Source organism: Kryptolebias marmoratus, linkage group LG2, assembly GCF_001649575.2.
Source record: "Kryptolebias marmoratus isolate JLee-2015 linkage group LG2, ASM164957v2, whole genome shotgun sequence".
Taxonomy (NCBI): Eukaryota; Metazoa; Chordata; class Actinopteri; order Cyprinodontiformes; family Rivulidae; genus Kryptolebias; species Kryptolebias marmoratus.
This window is the reverse complement of record NC_051431.1, coordinates 10260516-10282323: the sequence shown is the minus strand read 5'-3', so window position 1 is coordinate 10282323 and position 21808 is coordinate 10260516. Positions and strand designations below refer to the sequence as shown.

Genomic DNA, 21808 nt, shown 5'->3' with positions numbered 1-21808 from the left:
TTCTTGGTTTTGTTACAGTACATTAAATTATGTATGGCTTTGTTTTTCTTGTTCTGTGTTAATTTTTTTTTTCATCGGTTTCCACTTTTTATGTTTGTTAGGGTCACTTTTTTTCATTCTGTGGAGTACGCTTCTTTGTCACTTCAGCTCTGTCACATCTGGTCTCTGTTGATTGCCACTCACCTGTTGTTCATTCGTTGTTAGCAATCTGTATATGTTTTGCCTATTTTTTTCTAATTTTTTTACTAGATTTCTATTTAATTTGTTTCAGTCTTTCTGATAGATGTGATCAGCAATTAGTTCTCACTAACTTTGCTTGCATTTCATGTACTTCTAGCCACTTTATTCCTCGTCTGGATTCCCCACCTTCATAATGCCCTTTGACAGTCAAGAGGAACTATAAAAAGATGAACTCTTGAGAAGCCTGCGTCTGTATGGAATTACTGAGTGCCTCTTCTAACCATTTTACTCATATCCCTCTATCCATCTGTTTCATTTCTCTTTCACAGTGTCTTTTGTTTTGAGTTCTTTAGAGCACTGTCTGAAACATAACCACAAAGCTATTGCTCAGAGTGCTTTACAAAGTCATGTTTAGAGTCAGAAATGATTTTTAGTTTATTACGAATGCTTCCAAAGAAGCAAAGACATTATAAGAAACTGGATTTACCACAATAATGCAATGTGATGCTCCAAGGCATATTTTCTGATAGAATTGGTGTCTGTGATTAGACATATGGTGATTATTAACACTGATTGATTGTTAGTAGTTGCACATTTTGGTTTTTCCTATTGTAATCTTCCAGATGTCAGAAGTTTAAATAGCTTACAGGCAGGGTAAGTTGAATATCTCACAATAATGAGGCCTACTTTCCTTGCTATTTTTTTTATATATAAAAATGGACTCTAAGGAGGGCTTCTCAGTCATTCTCACCATGTCACAGGGTGTTTCTGTTACTAGAAAGTGATGCAACTAGTCAGATTGCTTTCAATAGTGCCTTGGTAAAAAGGTGGTGAGAATAGAGTGGGAAATATTCACGTGTTTTAGCCTCCTGAGGAAGCGCATCCTCTGCCGAGCTATCTTGGCCAGGGATGAGATATTGCGAGTCCAGGAGAGATCCTCAGTGATTTAGACTTTGAAAAATTTTGTGCTGTTGACATTCTGCACAGATATACAGGGGGGATGCTAAAATCCACAATCAGCACTTGAGTTTTGCAGATATTAAAAGACAGGTTGTTGTCTCCACACTCTCTCACTAACTGTTCCTGCTCAGTTCTCTCAGAAAAGCCATTATCATTCCTGATTTAGTTTTGATGATATTAAAAGACAGGTTGTTGTCTCCACACACTCTCACTAACTGTTCCCCCTCAGTTCTGTTAGAAAAGTCATCATCATTTCTGATTGGACTCACCGTTGCTGTATCATCTGCTAACTTCAGGAATTGATTTGTGGTGAATTTAGCACAGGAAAGAGATAATGACTGAGCACACACCGTTGAGGGACCCCTATGCTCAGTTTGATGGACTTTAACATCTTACTGTCAATATTGACTGTTGTTGTCTTGACAGGAAATTCTAATTCCAGTCCATAGTCGACTGATGTCTGTGTAAAAACTTATAAGAACAGTCAGACAATTTTTTTGGACACACTCAAAATATTATCTTCCACCATCCAATTATTTCTTGCTTGCAAACCCCCCCCCCCGCCCAGAACAAATAAAGTAAACACTTAAGCAGTCAAAACCAGGGTGGAATTGCTGGGCATGTTGCCTCTTTTAATTTTTTTTTCTCATATCTTTTTCCATCTTTATTCCTCTTTTTTGCTGCCTCGTGACAGCCACAAACCAGAGTCTGACAGTCCCTCTGTGTGTGTGTGTGTGTGTGTGTGTGTGTGTGACAGCAGTAAGGATATTAATGCGTGTGGTATGTAAGTCCTTGACAGTGTGGTTGCGTTTCTGTCATTCTGTACTTTGAAGCGATTGTGTGTTTCTGTGCACTAACAGCAGACTTTGAGCAGAACTGGACAGCCCGTCTGTTACTGATAGGAGACTTATTCCCCTGACAGTTTCTGAGAGGAGCTGCTGATAGAACATCCCATCTGGGCGACCTTGATCCAACCCGAAGAAACTTATCTCGGCTCGTCTGACAACATGCACCTATCACTTAAATGTCTCCTTGGATATAAAATAAATATTTCTGAAATTGTGACAGTTGTGCTCTCTCATGTGTGATTCACAGGACATACATAGACTAAATGTAAAATCGTTTGTTAGTTCTCATTTTTCCTTTCCATGTTCCTGGAACATATTATGAAAGATCAAAACCACAAAACTGTCACACCAAATTCCATTAATGATCCACTTCTATTATATAAAAGGGGAATTTTAGTTTTCATGACATGTTTTAAAGACGAAGAGACTTATTTCTTGGCTAACGTCCTCTTATGCAATAAGCCTGGTGGTGACTAAAGCATTTGGAAGTGACTGACAATGATTGGTTTCAAAGAAAAATTACTAAAAGAGTTTTCTGGAACACAGAAGGAAACATAACCACAAGGCTGTCACTCAGAACGGTTACTCACTTATTTTAAAATGGAATTTTATTTTTTAAGCATCTTTCAAAAACGAGAGGGTGATCATTTTTGGTCTAAATGCCATTCACAGAGATTAATATTTAAAGTGAAAGCACACACAGCTTACTTTTGCTGGAAAAGACTGTTTAATACCAGCGTCTCCCTGAGCACAGTGCAATTAAAATCCAACTCTCTCCAGGAGTCCATAACATGCTGGGTTTACTGACAGCCAGCAGAGCTCAAATGGCCAACAGAGAAGGGGTGGTAGGCTTTCTGTAAGGAGCAAAGCAACACAAAGATGGAAAATATGATCACAGATGTTGCACTTCAGGCAAATGAATACATTTCAGATCCAGTGAGAGGCAGACAGATGCTGTAAAAAACATCTGTCACTTCTACCTCACATATTCATATTCAAGTAGGGAGCTTGAACACTTACTGTATAGAAAAAAAAATTACAGCATGGTTTGAAAAAAACAGATTTAATTAAATGATTATTTGGCTTTTTTTTTGTCATCAGGAAATCTCCACTACTACTGACTGCAATACTTTTGGATACTGATCTGCAATTTGAGTAACATCTGGATAAACATGTTTAATTTCACTGAGTAATGCAGCTCCTACAAGTAGTTTTAAAGCCACGTGTTGAGTAAAATTATATATATATATATATATAAGAAAAAAACTTGGCAGATTAGTTTAACCAGTTTGCACAGTGGAGGGCAGCTCACTTTCAATCCTGCTGTGTAGAGCTGGCTTCAGCTGTCAAACCAAAATAATTTTTCTTAGTGTCATACTTATCAGAAATTTTGGTCCACCACAGTCTGCTATAGAGCCTAATCCCACCACTTCTTGTTGAAGTAATCTACAAGTTGTATTTGAGAAAAGTTTTTGAATTTATAAGACTAGATAACTAAACGTGACTATGGTGCTTCTGGAAAAAGCATAAATATAAATAAAATTGTTTTGAGGACTTATTTGTATTTAAAAAGTTGTATCAAAATGGCACAAGACACAAGACACAAGAAAGCGTCTGACTCAGTTTTGGGGCATGAAAGGACACCAAACATTAAAAAACCTTGGAAATTGTTGAATTATTGTGTAACTTTGATCACATCTTCTGGATGTTAAAAGGGATCAGTTTCATGGCAGTTTCCCTTTTTAACTAGACTGTGTCACAACGATTAAATGGAAATAGTTGTACAGAAACATTGTGAAACAATGATATAATCACTTTGCAGTTTTTGTTTAAAAAAAAAAAACAACAACTTTCAGCTATTGTAGCTTTTAGACATTCTGGAGTTGTTAGGGAGGAGGATCTTGTCTCCTTTTTTTTAACGTTTTAGACAAGTGCAAAGATAGTAATGACCATTGTATCAAATGTCTGTCTACACACTGAGGAATTTTAAAAACTATTTAGAGTTACAAAAAACCCCATCATGGCTTGATTTAGAATAGACCATTTAACACAAATACATGTTAGGAATTGTTAGCTGACCAGCCAGTGAGTTGAAACTGGAACTGAGGGAAACAAAAATGACTGAAATAACTGAAAACTAAGCTAAAATTTGAGCAAATAAATCAGTGAATGAATAAATAAAAATGCAGATTCAAATGAAACTCATAAACATTATGACTTCTGTTTTGTGCCTATTTAACAATTTAAACTCAGATCTGACTGATTTGCTGCATAATGAAAGGGTTAATCATTTATTTCCTACCACTAGGACACTCCTCTTGCACCTGATATACTCATACTGTCCTAAGTACACTATGTACTGTATAGTAAGAAAGTGTTTTTCTTCTTTGGTCAGTGAGTCTATTTCAGGTTCTTCCTCTTAATTAAAAAAACAACGATCCTTCATATCAACGACCACAGTTTAAAGAGCATATCCAGTCAGTCGGTGATGATGCAGTCTCATTGGGTAAACACTCTCACTCCTGCTGAAATCAGGTCATTTATTCTCTGCAGTGGTGTACCCTCTTTTCTTCTCACTTTGATGCTGACTTTCACTTTTAGACCAAAACTCCTTGTGTTATTGTAGGTTCCCACAAACGTGACCCCGTGGTGAACTCAGCAGTGCAGGACCTGGAGCAAAGGGTTGCACAGCAAAGACAAAACAGACAAAGGCAATGAGCAAAAGATACTTTTTGAGCTTTTCACTGTACTTCATGAATGTATACATTACAGGCTGACAGGCAAATGATAGTTTGGAATGGTAATAAAAGCAGAGCAAAAGGTTTTTACTGTAGTAGAGTCAAATTCAAGGCTGCATTGTTCGAACTGTATCAAACTGATGCATTAGGTATGAATTTTACAATTTTTATCAACCAGTTTTTAGATGAAACAATAACAGCGAAACTATTTCAATGTGTTGAACAGATTGAAACAACAGCAGTGTAAGCTACTTGCTGCCCAAATGTCAAATAACGCTTTAATGTTGAAGAATGACTTGAGAAGCAGTCCAGTATGTGACCGTCCAAGACTTAATTTCACAGTAAAAGAGAAAAAAAATCCAAGTTTTGTTCAGCTACTTGCTTTCATTTTATGAATTTTACAGGGATAGTTTAGATCTTTTGGACTCGTGTTCTGTGGATTTATTATCAGTAATCATTATCTTGCCATGTTTAGAAATCTTTCAGATCACTGAGTTTGGAATAGCAGGCGGAAGTTCTCTTCAAGGGAGACGAGCTAACACCCTGAGTGGAGCCAGTTCCAAAGTGGATTACATTTATCCTAAAGGCATAGTCTAGTCATTTTTGAATTGATGTTGGTGAAATAGTTATAAATGGTGCCTTATCTGCTGAGATATCAGTCGTAGAATGCTTTCTGATTTGTCACAAATAATGAAGTTTTACCCTTACGATTTGCATTCACTTGCTTGTCTGCATGGTTTGTATTAATAGTGTCTGAACTTTTCAGCTTCTGATCTGCAAAACAACAGTAAAAAAGACTCATGACCTGAACCGTCACTGGTTGAGATACAGAAATATTGATAATAAACCAAGTGTTGTAAAAAAAAAAAGTGCTATTATAAAATCTTTGACAATTCGGTTTCTCATCTGAATGTCCCCTGGCTTCATATGTAACAACTCAATATGGGGATGTTAATCCTTTATTTGGGACCCACTGATCTAGAAAGATGTGGTTTTCCTTTTTTTCCCCCATTTTAAGCACTGTAGAAGACATGTTATGTTAATTTCCCCTAAACACATCAAGAACATATGTTGCAAAGGATCTGGTAGCAGACCTGGTTCCTCGGTTTAAACGCTACTGAGAGCTCTCTGTAGGGAAGCAGTGAAGTGGTGCTCATCCTGCTCACCTGAACCTGCGCTCAGAGACTATTCAGGCGCAGATCACCGCAAAGTGCGCTGACAGGGTCACTCTCAAACACCGCCCTGACGGAGGGAGGCAGCGATTCCGGAGAAGGGGAAACTTCAGGAGCCACTTCATTGCCTCTCTGTTTGTCAAAGGCTTTTTAAATGTGGGGACCCCCCCATTCCTCCATCTCTCTCTCGCTCGCTCTCTCTCTCACACACACACACACATCAAGTGGATCACACACTTGAGCAGTTGCGCCGCGCACGCCTCTGATGGATCATACAAATTCAGCGTAGCGCTCTGGATAGATGTGGCTACAGCGCAGCTGTGCGTGGAGACAGGGGTCCGCGCTTGTGTTTGGGGTGAATGAGCACCCCCTGAAACGGACAGAGAGGAAGAAGTAAGAGGATCTTGTTTGAAATCAGGAAAGGGGGGTTGGAGCACACAGCTCCTCCGTGGCCGATCGATCAGCATTTCACGCTCCCTTTGAGGATTTGATGGNGTGTGTGTGTGTGTGTGTGTGTGTGTGTGTGACAGCAGTAAGGATATTAATGCGTGTGGTATGTAAGTCCTTGACAGTGTGGTTGCGTTTCTGTCATTCTGTACTTTGAAGCGATTGTGTGTTTCTGTGCACTAACAGCAGACTTTGAGCAGAACTGGACAGCCCGTCTGTTACTGATAGGAGACTTATTCCCCTGACAGTTTCTGAGAGGAGCTGCTGATAGAACATCCCATCTGGGCGACCTTGATCCAACCCGAAGAAACTTATCTCGGCTCGTCTGACAACATGCACCTATCACTTAAATGTCTCCTTGGATATAAAATAAATATTTCTGAAATTGTGACAGTTGTGCTCTCTCATGTGTGATTCACAGGACATACATAGACTAAATGTAAAATCGTTTGTTAGTTCTCATTTTTCCTTTCCATGTTCCTGGAACATATTATGAAAGATCAAAACCACAAAACTGTCACACCAAATTCCATTAATGATCCACTTCTATTATATAAAAGGGGAATTTTAGTTTTCATGACATGTTTTAAAGACGAAGAGACTTATTTCTTGGCTAACGTCCTCTTATGCAATAAGCCTGGTGGTGACTAAAGCATTTGGAAGTGACTGACAATGATTGGTTTCAAAGAAAAATTACTAAAAGAGTTTTCTGGAACACAGAAGGAAACATAACCACAAGGCTGTCACTCAGAACGGTTACTCACTTATTTTAAAATGGAATTTTATTTTTTAAGCATCTTTCAAAAACGAGAGGGTGATCATTTTTGGTCTAAATGCCATTCACAGAGATTAATATTTAAAGTGAAAGCACACACAGCTTACTTTTGCTGGAAAAGACTGTTTAATACCAGCGTCTCCCTGAGCACAGTGCAATTAAAATCCAACTCTCTCCAGGAGTCCATAACATGCTGGGTTTACTGACAGCCAGCAGAGCTCAAATGGCCAACAGAGAAGGGGTGGTAGGCTTTCTGTAAGGAGCAAAGCAACACAAAGATGGAAAATATGATCACAGATGTTGCACTTCAGGCAAATGAATACATTTCAGATCCAGTGAGAGGCAGACAGATGCTGTAAAAAACATCTGTCACTTCTACCTCACATATTCATATTCAAGTAGGGAGCTTGAACACTTACTGTATAGAAAAAAAAATTACAGCATGGTTTGAAAAAAACAGATTTAATTAAATGATTATTTGGCTTTTTTTTTGTCATCAGGAAATCTCCACTACTACTGACTGCAATACTTTTGGATACTGATCTGCAATTTGAGTAACATCTGGATAAACATGTTTAATTTCACTGAGTAATGCAGCTCCTACAAGTAGTTTTAAAGCCACGTGTTGAGTAAAATTATATATATATATATATATAAGAAAAAAACTTGGCAGATTAGTTTAACCAGTTTGCACAGTGGAGGGCAGCTCACTTTCAATCCTGCTGTGTAGAGCTGGCTTCAGCTGTCAAACCAAAATAATTTTTCTTAGTGTCATACTTATCAGAAATTTTGGTCCACCACAGTCTGCTATAGAGCCTAATCCCACCACTTCTTGTTGAAGTAATCTACAAGTTGTATTTGAGAAAAGTTTTTGAATTTATAAGACTAGATAACTAAACGTGACTATGGTGCTTCTGGAAAAAGCATAAATATAAATAAAATTGTTTTGAGGACTTATTTGTATTTAAAAAGTTGTATCAAAATGGCACAAGACACAAGACACAAGAAAGCGTCTGACTCAGTTTTGGGGCATGAAAGGACACCAAACATTAAAAAACCTTGGAAATTGTTGAATTATTGTGTAACTTTGATCACATCTTCTGGATGTTAAAAGGGATCAGTTTCATGGCAGTTTCCCTTTTTAACTAGACTGTGTCACAACGATTAAATGGAAATAGTTGTACAGAAACATTGTGAAACAATGATATAATCACTTTGCAGTTTTTGTTTAAAAAAAAAAAACAACAACTTTCAGCTATTGTAGCTTTTAGACATTCTGGAGTTGTTAGGGAGGAGGATCTTGTCTCCTTTTTTTTAACGTTTTAGACAAGTGCAAAGATAGTAATGACCATTGTATCAAATGTCTGTCTACACACTGAGGAATTTTAAAAACTATTTAGAGTTACAAAAAACCCCATCATGGCTTGATTTAGAATAGACCATTTAACACAAATACATGTTAGGAATTGTTAGCTGACCAGCCAGTGAGTTGAAACTGGAACTGAGGGAAACAAAAATGACTGAAATAACTGAAAACTAAGCTAAAATTTGAGCAAATAAATCAGTGAATGAATAAATAAAAATGCAGATTCAAATGAAACTCATAAACATTATGACTTCTGTTTTGTGCCTATTTAACAATTTAAACTCAGATCTGACTGATTTGCTGCATAATGAAAGGGTTAATCATTTATTTCCTACCACTAGGACACTCCTCTTGCACCTGATATACTCATACTGTCCTAAGTACACTATGTACTGTATAGTAAGAAAGTGTTTTTCTTCTTTGGTCAGTGAGTCTATTTCAGGTTCTTCCTCTTAATTAAAAAAACAACGATCCTTCATATCAACGACCACAGTTTAAAGAGCATATCCAGTCAGTCGGTGATGATGCAGTCTCATTGGGTAAACACTCTCACTCCTGCTGAAATCAGGTCATTTATTCTCTGCAGTGGTGTACCCTCTTTTCTTCTCACTTTGATGCTGACTTTCACTTTTAGACCAAAACTCCTTGTGTTATTGTAGGTTCCCACAAACGTGACCCCGTGGTGAACTCAGCAGTGCAGGACCTGGAGCAAAGGGTTGCACAGCAAAGACAAAACAGACAAAGGCAATGAGCAAAAGATACTTTTTGAGCTTTTCACTGTACTTCATGAATGTATACATTACAGGCTGACAGGCAAATGATAGTTTGGAATGGTAATAAAAGCAGAGCAAAAGGTTTTTACTGTAGTAGAGTCAAATTCAAGGCTGCATTGTTCGAACTGTATCAAACTGATGCATTAGGTATGAATTTTACAATTTTTATCAACCAGTTTTTAGATGAAACAATAACAGCGAAACTATTTCAATGTGTTGAACAGATTGAAACAACAGCAGTGTAAGCTACTTGCTGCCCAAATGTCAAATAACGCTTTAATGTTGAAGAATGACTTGAGAAGCAGTCCAGTATGTGACCGTCCAAGACTTAATTTCACAGTAAAAGAGAAAAAAAATCCAAGTTTTGTTCAGCTACTTGCTTTCATTTTATGAATTTTACAGGGATAGTTTAGATCTTTTGGACTCGTGTTCTGTGGATTTATTATCAGTAATCATTATCTTGCCATGTTTAGAAATCTTTCAGATCACTGAGTTTGGAATAGCAGGCGGAAGTTCTCTTCAAGGGAGACGAGCTAACACCCTGAGTGGAGCCAGTTCCAAAGTGGATTACATTTATCCTAAAGGCATAGTCTAGTCATTTTTGAATTGATGTTGGTGAAATAGTTATAAATGGTGCCTTATCTGCTGAGATATCAGTCGTAGAATGCTTTCTGATTTGTCACAAATAATGAAGTTTTACCCTTACGATTTGCATTCACTTGCTTGTCTGCATGGTTTGTATTAATAGTGTCTGAACTTTTCAGCTTCTGATCTGCAAAACAACAGTAAAAAAGACTCATGACCTGAACCGTCACTGGTTGAGATACAGAAATATTGATAATAAACCAAGTGTTGTAAAAAAAAAAAGTGCTATTATAAAATCTTTGACAATTCGGTTTCTCATCTGAATGTCCCCTGGCTTCATATGTAACAACTCAATATGGGGATGTTAATCCTTTATTTGGGACCCACTGATCTAGAAAGATGTGGTTTTCCTTTTTTTCCCCCATTTTAAGCACTGTAGAAGACATGTTATGTTAATTTCCCCTAAACACATCAAGAACATATGTTGCAAAGGATCTGGTAGCAGACCTGGTTCCTCGGTTTAAACGCTACTGAGAGCTCTCTGTAGGGAAGCAGTGAAGTGGTGCTCATCCTGCTCACCTGAACCTGCGCTCAGAGACTATTCAGGCGCAGATCACCGCAAAGTGCGCTGACAGGGTCACTCTCAAACACCGCCCTGACGGAGGGAGGCAGCGATTCCGGAGAAGGGGAAACTTCAGGAGCCACTTCATTGCCTCTCTGTTTGTCAAAGGCTTTTTAAATGTGGGGACCCCCCCATTCCTCCATCTCTCTCTCGCTCGCTCTCTCTCTCACACACACACACACATCAAGTGGATCACACACTTGAGCAGTTGCGCCGCGCACGCCTCTGATGGATCATACAAATTCAGCGTAGCGCTCTGGATAGATGTGGCTACAGCGCAGCTGTGCGTGGAGACAGGGGTCCGCGCTTGTGTTTGGGGTGAATGAGCACCCCCAGAAGACGAGAGGCGGGAACAGGTTTGGGGATCTTGTTTGAAATCAGGAAAGGGGGGTTGGAGCACACAGCTCCTCCGTGGCCGATCGATCAGCATTTCACGCTCCCTTTGAGGATTTGATGGATGTTTGATCAGTGGATGTGATGCCCATATATATCATCGACCGAAAATTTCCTGACATATCTGGTAAGTGGCTCCCGCAACCCCGAGGGTTACTTCCAACGCGGTGTCATCTCCCCTGCGCTACAGGGCATGTGTGTGCTTGGGCTGCTGCGCGCGCGCGCTCATTAATATTATTTTTTCTGCGTGTGCGCCTTTGCCGGTTGGGTGACACGGGGCAGCGTGCACCAGTTGATCATGCCACCCCCCTCGGAGTTCCCAACGTGCAACAGGAGCTGGAGCTGGCACGCATTCAGCTGTGTGCTGCTGCTGCTGCTGCTTCTGCTGTATATTTTTATCACTGGAGTTTAACACTTGGTTCAATGTGTTCCTCTCGGAAAACCCTGCTTCAGCTGGGTATCCTCTCCTCCTACTTTGTGGTGCGGAATCTCCAATAGACTAATGATGTTGCTGTGTTTGCTGTCCCTTTAAAAGTTATTTTTACTTTTGCATTTGTGCTGCTATTGCAAAAACTGATAGGAAAGCAGTTTAAGAGGTGTGCTACATCTCAGCGAGATCACATCACCTCTGGGTATTTAAACTCCTCTCTCTTAAGTGGTGCGGAGAACCAGCCCTCATATAATCTGTTCAATTAAAGTTGGCCAAATTCCCACTCATACTGACTCGTTTAACTACACGATATATTCATGGCTCTCATAGATTAGATAAAAAAGTGACTATAAAACTAGTCTTGGGTTGTGTGTGTGTATTTGTATCTGCAAAAACAGTTTTTTTTTTTACTATCCCCATAAGTTTACTTTTCCATCGAGTTTGTGACATCTTACTGTTAATATTTTATATATATATCGTTTCAGACAAACAGAAATATGAAGGAAAAATGAGGTGAAATTTGTTCTTCTTTCATAAACCATTACCTTAAAGGGATAGCTCAGGTCTTTTGAAGTAGGGCTCTCTGGATCGGTTTGAACAATCAATATCTTACCTGTTATAGATAGCTCTTTGAATATCCTCAGTTGGGAGAAATAAAGTTTGATTCTGCTAGGATTGACAAGCTCACAGCTCGTCAGATTGTCATCTGAAAACAACTCCAGTCTCTTATATTTCATAGCAGTTTATGCAAATGCTATTTAATAAACCTTGAAAATGCTTCTAAGTTTATATTTTATGGTTGTTCCAGCAGAAATATTATTATGTTCTTGCTTGTAATGCTACAGCCAGCTGCTGCTGCTATTTGCACGACTAAATAACAGTAGAATTCTATGGAAATAAACTAGTAATGTGAAATTGATGGCTTTGTTAATGCTTATAAAATGGTGCTAAAAAATTGCCATGAAAAAGATAGGATTTAAGTTGTTTTAAGACAGTTGTTGTGGTCTTGACCTCCACCCCCACCCGATGAGAACTTGACTATTTAGGTATTTAAGGATGAAATAGTTGCTAGTATGCTGAGATTTTTTTAAAAAAGTATTATCTATCCCCCACTATAGTGAGATCAGGGACTTATGTTTTTGCTCTTGCACCACCCGTGGAACACCCACTTGACTGATGGTCACAATTAGAGCACATATGCACAACACATTCACCATCGACAATAATGGAGCACTTGGTCAATGGTTTAATTTTTAAAGTGAAGTTTGAAAGAGGACTACAAACATTTAGAAGAAAAAGTTACAGGAACCAGGACTCATATATGGCAGTCTACTTTGTACTGCACACATTTAGAGAAGATTATAGTATAGCGGAAAATGATGAAACATAAATAGCTTCTACGTTAGCAATGTGATTGCTGTTTTAATACTGCAGGGGCTGGGAGAGCATTCGACTTGCTCGGCCAGTCATTGTATGCTTATATATGAACCGGTCACATCCCCTTATGTCACTCAAAAGCACCTATTGAGCTAAAAGAAATACTTCATAAATGTAGATATAAGGCCTATGAATTGCCACAGTGCCACCAGTGTGAAAAAAGACAAACTGTATTAAATCATCAGAAAGATTGTGAAGTGGTCCCCTGTAGTTTGAAAGCACCTTATTTCAAAAGGTCCAATTCAAAAGGTCTGTACTGTTGCTTTAACAATGCAGATAGAGTCTTAAAATGTCCAAAAGTTGAAGAATCCCCTTGCAAGAGCAGCAATAAATGCATACTAGACGGTCCTCCCTCTTTTTTTCATCTTGTAAGCATCCTTAAAGGAATTATTGTTATGCACATTTATAATAGTAAGAGGTCCCGTAACTGAAGTACAACAGTGCTGATAAGAGAAAGAGAATGACTTTGAACGCACACAGTTTCTAATCCCTAAAACAAACACAGCAGTAAGCATTATGTACGAGTGATGGCACGTTACAGAGACGCACAGTAAGCACTCCTCAAAACTCAGCTAAATGCCTCAGTAGTGACTTAAACACAATTTTATGTCTTTTATTTTTCCGACTTCTGTTTTTTCCCCTTCCGCAATCCTTCAGTGTGTTTTAATGCCTCTCTTCCTTTTTAATAAATCCCTCAGACCTTCAATTACATGGCATGCAAAGTGTCAGGATTGGAGTGAAGGAGGATAATGTATAGCCTCTCCAGTGCTGACATGCACACATGGTTTTATTAGAGCTGTGGGACCGCTGTCACGATGATCTGTTTTCTCGCCAACAAAGTTTCTGCCCTTCTCCTACGGTCCAAGAGGAGCTGACAGGAAGTTTTGATTAATACGTCAGCTTGTGTCATCCCACTGTCCCATCGCCTCTTTTTATGCCTCGGATACGCCGTTTTTCACTCGCCCAGCTTACGATTGTAGAATTGCATCTAGCCGCTGCTCTGTTTTAGTGAATCTTATGACCTGTGTGGTGATGTCATGCATGCCTTAGTGCTGTTGTGGAGCAGGGAAAACAGCCTGGAGGGAGCAGTGTGTACAATGCTGTGGTTTGATAATAACCATAATCAGGAAAGTTTACTTTACGTTGGTCTATTGTTTTGTCATGTCGAGGAATGATGGGTAATTTGACATTCGGCGAGAACGTAATTTTTTGCATGATAAATGTGCGTGTGTGTGTGAGTAAGTAGTAAATGATGCGTCTGTTCCTTCAAAGAGAGCTGAAAGACTTTGGTCATACAATGTTCTCATCTCAGTCTGCTCATGTACAGACCCACCCATCTGCACAGACACCTCATGGCACTGGCTTGTTAAAAGTGTGTTGGGAGCATGGCTCTGGCTGAGTGCTTGCGTGCATGAGCATGTGTCTGCGTGGTGCAGTTAACGGATTAAGGATTAATTGCCTTCAGACCTTCAGAGATAGACTTTAACTGCTTGTTACATGAACTTTGTAAAGTTCTCTCCTGGTCCCCCTGAGAGGAAAACAACACTTTATGGTGAGGAACGAAAAGGGAAAAAAAAGTCTCGGCTGTTTTTTTTGTTTTTTTTAAATGTATGTTTCTTGAGTTGTATGTAGTCTGGAGTGCAGAGCCACAAGGGTAAGAACTTCACTTGTTCTCACCTTTTGCTCTAAAATGATTTTTTTTCTCCCTTGTTTAGCCTTTAAGCCTTGTCTTTTCATTTGTCTCCATTTTCTACTTGTGGTTTTCTGATTTTTGCCCAAAAAATAAAGTAGAATATAATGAATATTACATGTAATGTTTAATTAGAAAATATTCATATTTGGAAAGCAGCAAAGGGCAAGTTTATTTCGCTAGTTAAACTCAATGATTAATACATCTTTAGACTTGGTTATTTGAATGGTGCTTTTGTATTAAAATGCATCAATAAATAATTGCTTTATGGTTATTATTCCCAAATTTTAATTAGTGTTTAAGCATGGACTTCTCTCAACAATTACCTGATGAGTAATAAAATGTCAGTAAATGATTTTGTTTTTCATGTTTTGTGTTAACTGGAAATATGAAACTAGAAACTCATTCTGACTCCCACCTCGTCATGCTTACTCAGGAGCCCCTGGGTGTCACATTTTATTACCTCGAGTAGCCTTTTAGCAGTTGGAGGAATAAGCTTCAGGGTTTCTAGGAAGGAGACTTGAGTTGGAGTCTTAAAACTGCACTGTGTTTTTAATGATATTTCCGAGCGGAACTTTTTCTGACCTTGTGGATATTTTATATCTTCTGTTTCCAGGGACTTTTAGTCAGGTTTATGCAATAAATAAATCGATTAATAAATGTAACAGTTTATTAAATGGGTAAGGTTTTGAATGAAAATAATCCTTTTACAAAATTTGCAATGCTTTCAAAGGAACATTTTCAGTTGAAAAGATATTTGAATAAGCCACCTTTGAAAATATGCTTATTTAGCAACTATGCTAAGACATTTTCTATGTTTAATCAGTATTTTACAATCTTTTGCAGCAAAAAGAAATAAATTACCTGTCAAAGACGAAATTATAGTTTATGTTGCTAAAACCTGGTTGTCACAGTAGGATCACTGAAGCGTTTGCTGAAATTTTTAAAGAGTTTCTGGCTTTAAAGAAGCTGGCTGAAATCACAGATTTCCACTTTATGGTATCATGTATAAACTTCAAATATGATATTATCGAAGCTTCTTGAAGACAAATAATGTAACACTTAACATTCACTTAAAAGAATAAATGCTTTAGGATCACATCTTCATGGAGCCCAAGCCTTCCTTACTGTCGTGGTACCGTATTAAAAAAAAGAGGTCAAGCCACATATCACCCACTTCACAACTATAAATCAACTTTGAAATCCTGGTTTGTGCTCTCTGAGTTGGACGCCACATTTCTTTGTTCAGCAACAAGTTTCCCATCCATTTTTTGGGTTACCACAGCGATGGTGACATTGCCATTTAGTTACGGTCTCTCTGTGTCTACCGCAGGCATTGAAGGACTTGTATTAAACTTCTGTTGAGATCTATAGGCTACCCCACATTGAAAACCAGAGTCAAGATGTCTTAACCAAATGTCTACTCAGGATGTCCTGCAGTGAGAACAGGTGGAACCCAGATTGTATTCAGTTTGAAGAAACTGGAGAAGAGAAAGAAGATAAGGATATATAAAACTCTGAAAGATGGCCAGTTTGACATTTGATTGTTAAAGGACTGTTTTCTTCCTTCTGTTAGGTGAGTTGATACAGCTGGCAGGTGAAGGAGGAGACCCAAGAATGACAGAAACCAACACCCCCAAGTCGGCAAAGAAGCCCCGCTGGACCTCCCTGGAGATTGGCCTCATTACTATTGTCTCGTTGCTCTTCATCGTCATCGTTGCCCTCATCATCCTCTTTGCCACTCAGAAAACTGGTGAGTGTTCTGAAGGAGAACTATGAAAATAATGCTGTCTAAAATCTTGAGTAGCTTTTTTGTTCAACACAAGTGAGCCATGCAGCAGAAGAAAAAAAAAAATAATAAGGACATTCATTTGATAATGGACCCAATATCAAGAGGGTATTTCAGAACTTGTAAAGCTAGCCTTTAGGTTGTTTATTTCCTCTGGACATTATTCCCAGTTTAGTTCATGGGTAAGGGGAAACACAAAAGAGCATGTTGAAGAGCTGCACTTTGCTCAGGTAATACAAAACACTTGAGCTGTATGCTTTTAAACACAGAACACAGTGTCCAGATGTACAGTGTGAAAATAAGTGTTTATGTGCAAAGGATCATTTATTACGATGCACAGGTCTCAAAAACACTCAAATATCTCACATTTCAGAGTTTGGGGCGAGCTGTAAGTAATCGTGTAAAGCAGGTTTTGTGGTAAATTCAATCTAATCAGTGTTCTGGGAAATGGATCATGTATTAGCACAAGTGTGAAAATAAACAGGGTCCAGATTCTCTTTCCTCTCTTTGGGAAACCAGTCCAACCTTTTAGTTTAATTACTGTTTAAATATTATTCTTTTTACATTTATTTAAAGATCAAATTGTGCACAAATGTTATCACATCTCATATTACATACTGTAATACAGGAGTTTTATTCAAGGGGGGGATCTGAGAGAGGGCTGTGAACAATTAATGTCTTACTTGTTGTACAGCCTCAGTTTAAAGAAACAAGTTTAATTCTGACTGGATTCACAAGCTAGCAGATAGTCCAAGCAGGGCTAGGATTAAATTGCTGCTGTTTTGAAATAACTCCAATGTCAAATATTTCATAGTAGTTCATGTAAACCCATTTTAATAAAATTTACATTGCTGTCAGTTTGCATTACATAATTACATATTATAATATTGCTTCTTGAAGTGTTGTAGAAGCTTTACAGCTCACTGCTGCTGCCGCTGTTTCGCGCTTACAAATAACTTAAAATTTTACATAAATAATTATTTTATGCAAAAACGACATTGATGTAAAGGTTTAAAAAAACAACTTGTGTATGAATACAATGCAATTTGTAAGGTTTAAGTTGTTTTTAAAAAGCAGCTATCCACTGTCATTTTTTTAATCCAGTCAGAATTAGTCTCTATTTCTCCAAAATGAGCTTGTTCAAAGAGCTGTCTACAACAGGTAAGGTAATAACTGTTCATAACCTTTACACAGAACCACATTGCTTTAAATACTCACAAATTTACAGACTGTGTGTTTAGACGTGAAGCAAGCAGTCAAGTAGTGTTTGAGGACCAGTGACCAGAATCAGCAGATCCATAGATTAATTATTGACAAAGTTCAGCCAGTCATGATTGCAGAATCCTGACAGAAAAGGTCATCTAATTAAGTTTGATGACTCTGGCTTTGGCTTTGGCTTTGTGTGTGTGTGTGTTTTTTGGGTTATTAATATTTGTTTGGAGTCTTGTGTTTTATAAATGTGTACGCTGCTTTGTCAGAAAAATCAAAAACTCGATGACTTGTCCATGTCTGCAGGGATGTGTGCACTCGACCGTGTTCGCATTCTCTGCATTCACACGTTACCCATAAAGCCATGTCTTAAAGGTCAGTTCGAAGTTTGCAGGTGTGTCAGTGCATTCCAGATTCACTTTGATTAGCACATGACAGACAAAGTGAAAGAGCAACAACTCCAAGTGATTTCAGGTTATATTTGTGCAAAAACAATGGCAAAGTGTTTAGAAGAAACAAAGATAAATTGAAACCAGAGGGAGGAAATGAGTTTAACACAGTGATCGATGAATGCCAAAAAACCAACTGAGTGATGATTTGTTTTACATTTTCCTGCAGATGAAATCTGTACCACAGCTGACTGTACGCAGTCAGGTAAGGAGTGTGTGCGTGTGTTTGTGTTTTTCTTTATCGTGTCATTTTGAAAGCTTTGATTTTTCTCGAGACCTGATGCTACTGGAGAAGAATTTCGGTCATGCTTTGAGAAAGTGGCCCTTTCGAACATGTTTTCTCTCCTTCAAACTGTCCTGATCAGAACCTGAAAGGTTGTTTCACTTGGATCCCTTCTAAAAAAAATTATACACATGATACTGAAAATGTGCATAGGTATGTTTAGTATGTCTAAACCTGAAACAAATTTAACAAAGCGATTTTGTTGTTTAAAGCTTCCTTGATTGCCTAATTGAACTAATGAGAGCAGATATTTTGGTACGCAACAAAAACCTGTTTTCAAATAACAATTTTTCTCTAATCCTCGTGGACACGTAACTGATTTTGTTATCACAAAATGTTTTCATAATCTTGCATAAAAACACCTCCCACCATCCTTTTTTTAATATAAAATCATACAATCAGCTTTTTTTGTCTTCCATCAGATCCAAAAGGTTCACATGAGAAAGATTTATCTTGAGTAAAAAAAAAAAACAACTGTATGCAGAAGATGAATATCCCTAGTACTGGTTTACAGCAACAGATACCAATTTATTTCTGATACGTTTTTCTAGTGCCGGTGTCCCAATTCAGTCAAATTTGACAGACAGCCTCGTCACAAGGGATCTCTGAGAAGCTGTCTGTAATTTAATTGCTGCTCAAACATATTTCCACTGCTGGCGCTGAGCCAATTACAACTGTTACACTGTTTGATCCTTGCAAATGGTTCCAAATGTTGTGTTTTATCTTTTCTGTGAATGGTGTCTTAATAACAGAAAACAGCTTTTTTGGAGAATGACAAATTCGATTTTTTTGTGTGTTCTTTTGTCAGACTTTCTTGCTTCTTCCTACTCGAGCAGCATGACATATTTTTGAGAAGCTTTCAAAGCTTTACAACAAGTGGCACATGATCTCAAATGCACCTTTTCCTTTGCAAAAGATGCCTTCACTGGTCTTCCCCGGTTCTTTTTGTGATAACATCTTCTGATATAGTTCAACATTTTAAAAAGTTTAGGTCTTAAAAGATAAGATCATTCATCACATCTGTGCCTTCATTCTAAGACACCAACCAGCAACAATACAAAACATTACAATACAATGCAACACAATATGATAGGATGTGACAATGTATTGTATTTTATGATATAACATTTGGCATAGTATGATATAGTATGGTAAAATACAATACAATACAATATTATACACATAATTGTCTCCACTGAAAAATTTGTTTTGGTCTAAGTTCCGTCGCTTATCCAAAAAATAAAAAATAAAAAAAAAATCTCACAAACACACAAAATAAATCTTGGAAGCAATTAAACAATAAAACATAATCCACTATATATAAAAAATATAAATACTTGTGTAAAAAGGATGAATTTAGCCTTGAAGAAAGACAGGAAACAAATAAAACAGGAAGCCTGACTCTAAGCACCTCTAATAATTCAAAAAAGCTCTTTTCTATGTATAGCAGATTGGATTCCAGCTTTTATTAAAATTCAGTGTAACAAAGTCTGTCATTTTTTTAAAATAAAGATTTATTACATTAGGTCCAGTGCTAGCGACATATAAAATGAGCATTGAGGCTCCTCATATGTGTAGGAGGATTAATTACCATTATAAAGAGCTTGTTAGCTGCTTTTCTGTCTCCACTGTTCAGCTCATCAGCTGCTGGCTTCAGTCTTCAACAGGTTCAAAACCCATCTTATCTCCAACACTTACTTTTGAGTAAAGTGATTAGGTCAATTTCCCCAAATGTCATATTAATAACAAGTCACATGGTAGACATTTCTGATCTCCAGGCTTTGTAGTTCTTAAAACCTCATTAGAAGTAAAAAAAAAAAAAAACTTGGCATGACCTGTAATGTTTGGCTCATTACTTCTGCCAGACTTTTATTTTGGGGTAACTTTTTTTAATTGGTCCATGTCATGTTGAAAGAACACTTCCTGTTTTACTTTGAAAATAGTTTTCCTGTTGCACCTCCACAGGTTTTCCATCTTGCCTTCAGTTTAAACCTGTTGAGCAGCCCGAAAGCCCCACACCTGTGTTTGATCAGCTGATTAGTTCAGTCATTATACAGCCTTCTTTCTCCCTTTCTGCCCTTTGCCAGCCTTTCATCATGTCCCTCTATCTTGTTCTTTTAATGCTCACTAGTTTTGGCTGTTTGGTTTCCTGTCACCCTGTGCCATCTGTTTGTAAGTTTTACATTCTGTGTAATGTCAAAAGTGTGTTATGTTTTTATTTTGTATTTTTGCATTGGTAGCTTCCATATTCCACTTGTAGAATTTCTTTAGGTGGGCATATCTCCTGGTCCTCAGGACTTATTTCTTTCCTCCACATGCAGCGTCTCGTCTCATTGAGAATATGGATTCATCAGTGGATCCTTGTGAAGACTTCTATCAGTACGCCTGTGGAGGATGGCTGAAGAGGAACATAATCCCGGAGACCAGCTCAAGATACAGCACATTTGACATCTTACGAGATGAACTGGAGGTCATCTTAAAAGGTCTGTAAATTTCTTACATTCGCACAAAACAAATCTATGCAGATAAGACCTTCAGGATGTTCTTTCTCTATATTTCAGTAGGGTAATGTTTGTTTTGTTGGCTTGCTTTCTTTGTAAAAGTGACAAAAACCATGGTTTTCTTTTTTTTATTATTATTTTTTGGTTGTTTGAGAACTTGATTTAAAGAGAAATGTCCTTCAGGGACAACAGCAGGAGTTTTAGCTTCACGTAAGCTGGGAGTTTGTATTATCCGTGTCTGTGTCAACATGCGGCTGAGGCTATTTTTTTGCATTTAGGGATGTCAACACATAGTGGCAAAAATATATATATTTTCATTGAGTTTGTGTGTGGCTAAAATATTTTCTTTCCTGTTTTCAGCAGGCAGTGGATGCTTAAGTCCTTTTTTGATGTAGTTGATACACGGAGGATTGTTGCGTTTTGTGTGCTTCTAGTTTTACAAGTGTATGTTTGTGTGAGGTCCATATTGTACACAAAGTTTTGTAAGTACAGTTTAGCCCTCACCTGAAGACACTAAAACTTTATGAAATACCATTTATTTATTGTGTGTGTATAAATCTCTATCTCCACTATAAACATACAAATTTAAAGATGATGATTATTATTATGCTATCTGACGCTTGTTCCTCTGCAACCAACGCAAAACATGGGTCAAGGTGTAAAGGCTGATTATCTTGAATCATTGACTTAATTGCTATAAATGCCATGTTTACCACAGAAAGGAATGGAGCTGCCAGAGGACTGCTCCTAATCATTTGGCTTGAACCCCCTACCAGCCGTTAGTATTGTGCTCATTCCTTCAGGCTGTGTAGTTTACCAGCTAAAGATGGAATGTCTCAGACTGTACGCTACACACATGTTTGACTTTACTGTGTGTGTGTGCCTCCTGTATTTGCTTTTAATAAAGCAAATAGAAAGACACGGAGTGTGTAAGATCATACACCATCTTAAACAAGACATGGCACACATTCTTTTCTTAAAGGCTATGGATCGTTTGTCATCCACTTTTTCATAGTGACTGCTGTGTGATAAGGATTAGGCTTCATAAAAGCTGTGACCTCAAACATGCAACCTTTGATCTCAAGGCTCATTGCTGCTGCTGCTTTTGTGGATACACCACCCAGTAAAGTTTTTTTTTTTTTTTGTTGTTCTTTTTACTAA

The 21808-nt window shown here is 37.9% G+C and overlaps 1 protein-coding gene across 3 annotated transcripts in view; it reads left to right on the top strand.

The window, feature by feature from the left end:
• Nucleotides 1–10814: 10814 nt before the first annotated feature.
• LOC108240951 (neprilysin) overlaps nt 10815–21808 on the top strand; it is a 32741-nt gene continuing 21747 nt past the window's right edge. The window contains exons 1-4 of one of the 3 annotated variants that reach the window (XM_017424774.3): nt 10815–10986; nt 15993–16169; nt 18033–18068; nt 20468–20629. In XM_017424774.3, the coding sequence (XP_017280263.1) occupies nt 10944–10986; nt 15993–16169; nt 18033–18068; nt 20468–20629 (418 nt within the window). In that variant the 5' untranslated portion in view covers nt 10815–10943. Of the gene's footprint in view, nt 10987–14113; nt 14279–15992; nt 16170–18032; nt 18069–18621; nt 20319–20467; nt 20630–21808 lie in introns of those variants that run through there. The other 2 variants (XM_017424773.3, XM_017424776.3) reach the window with 2 other exon arrangements.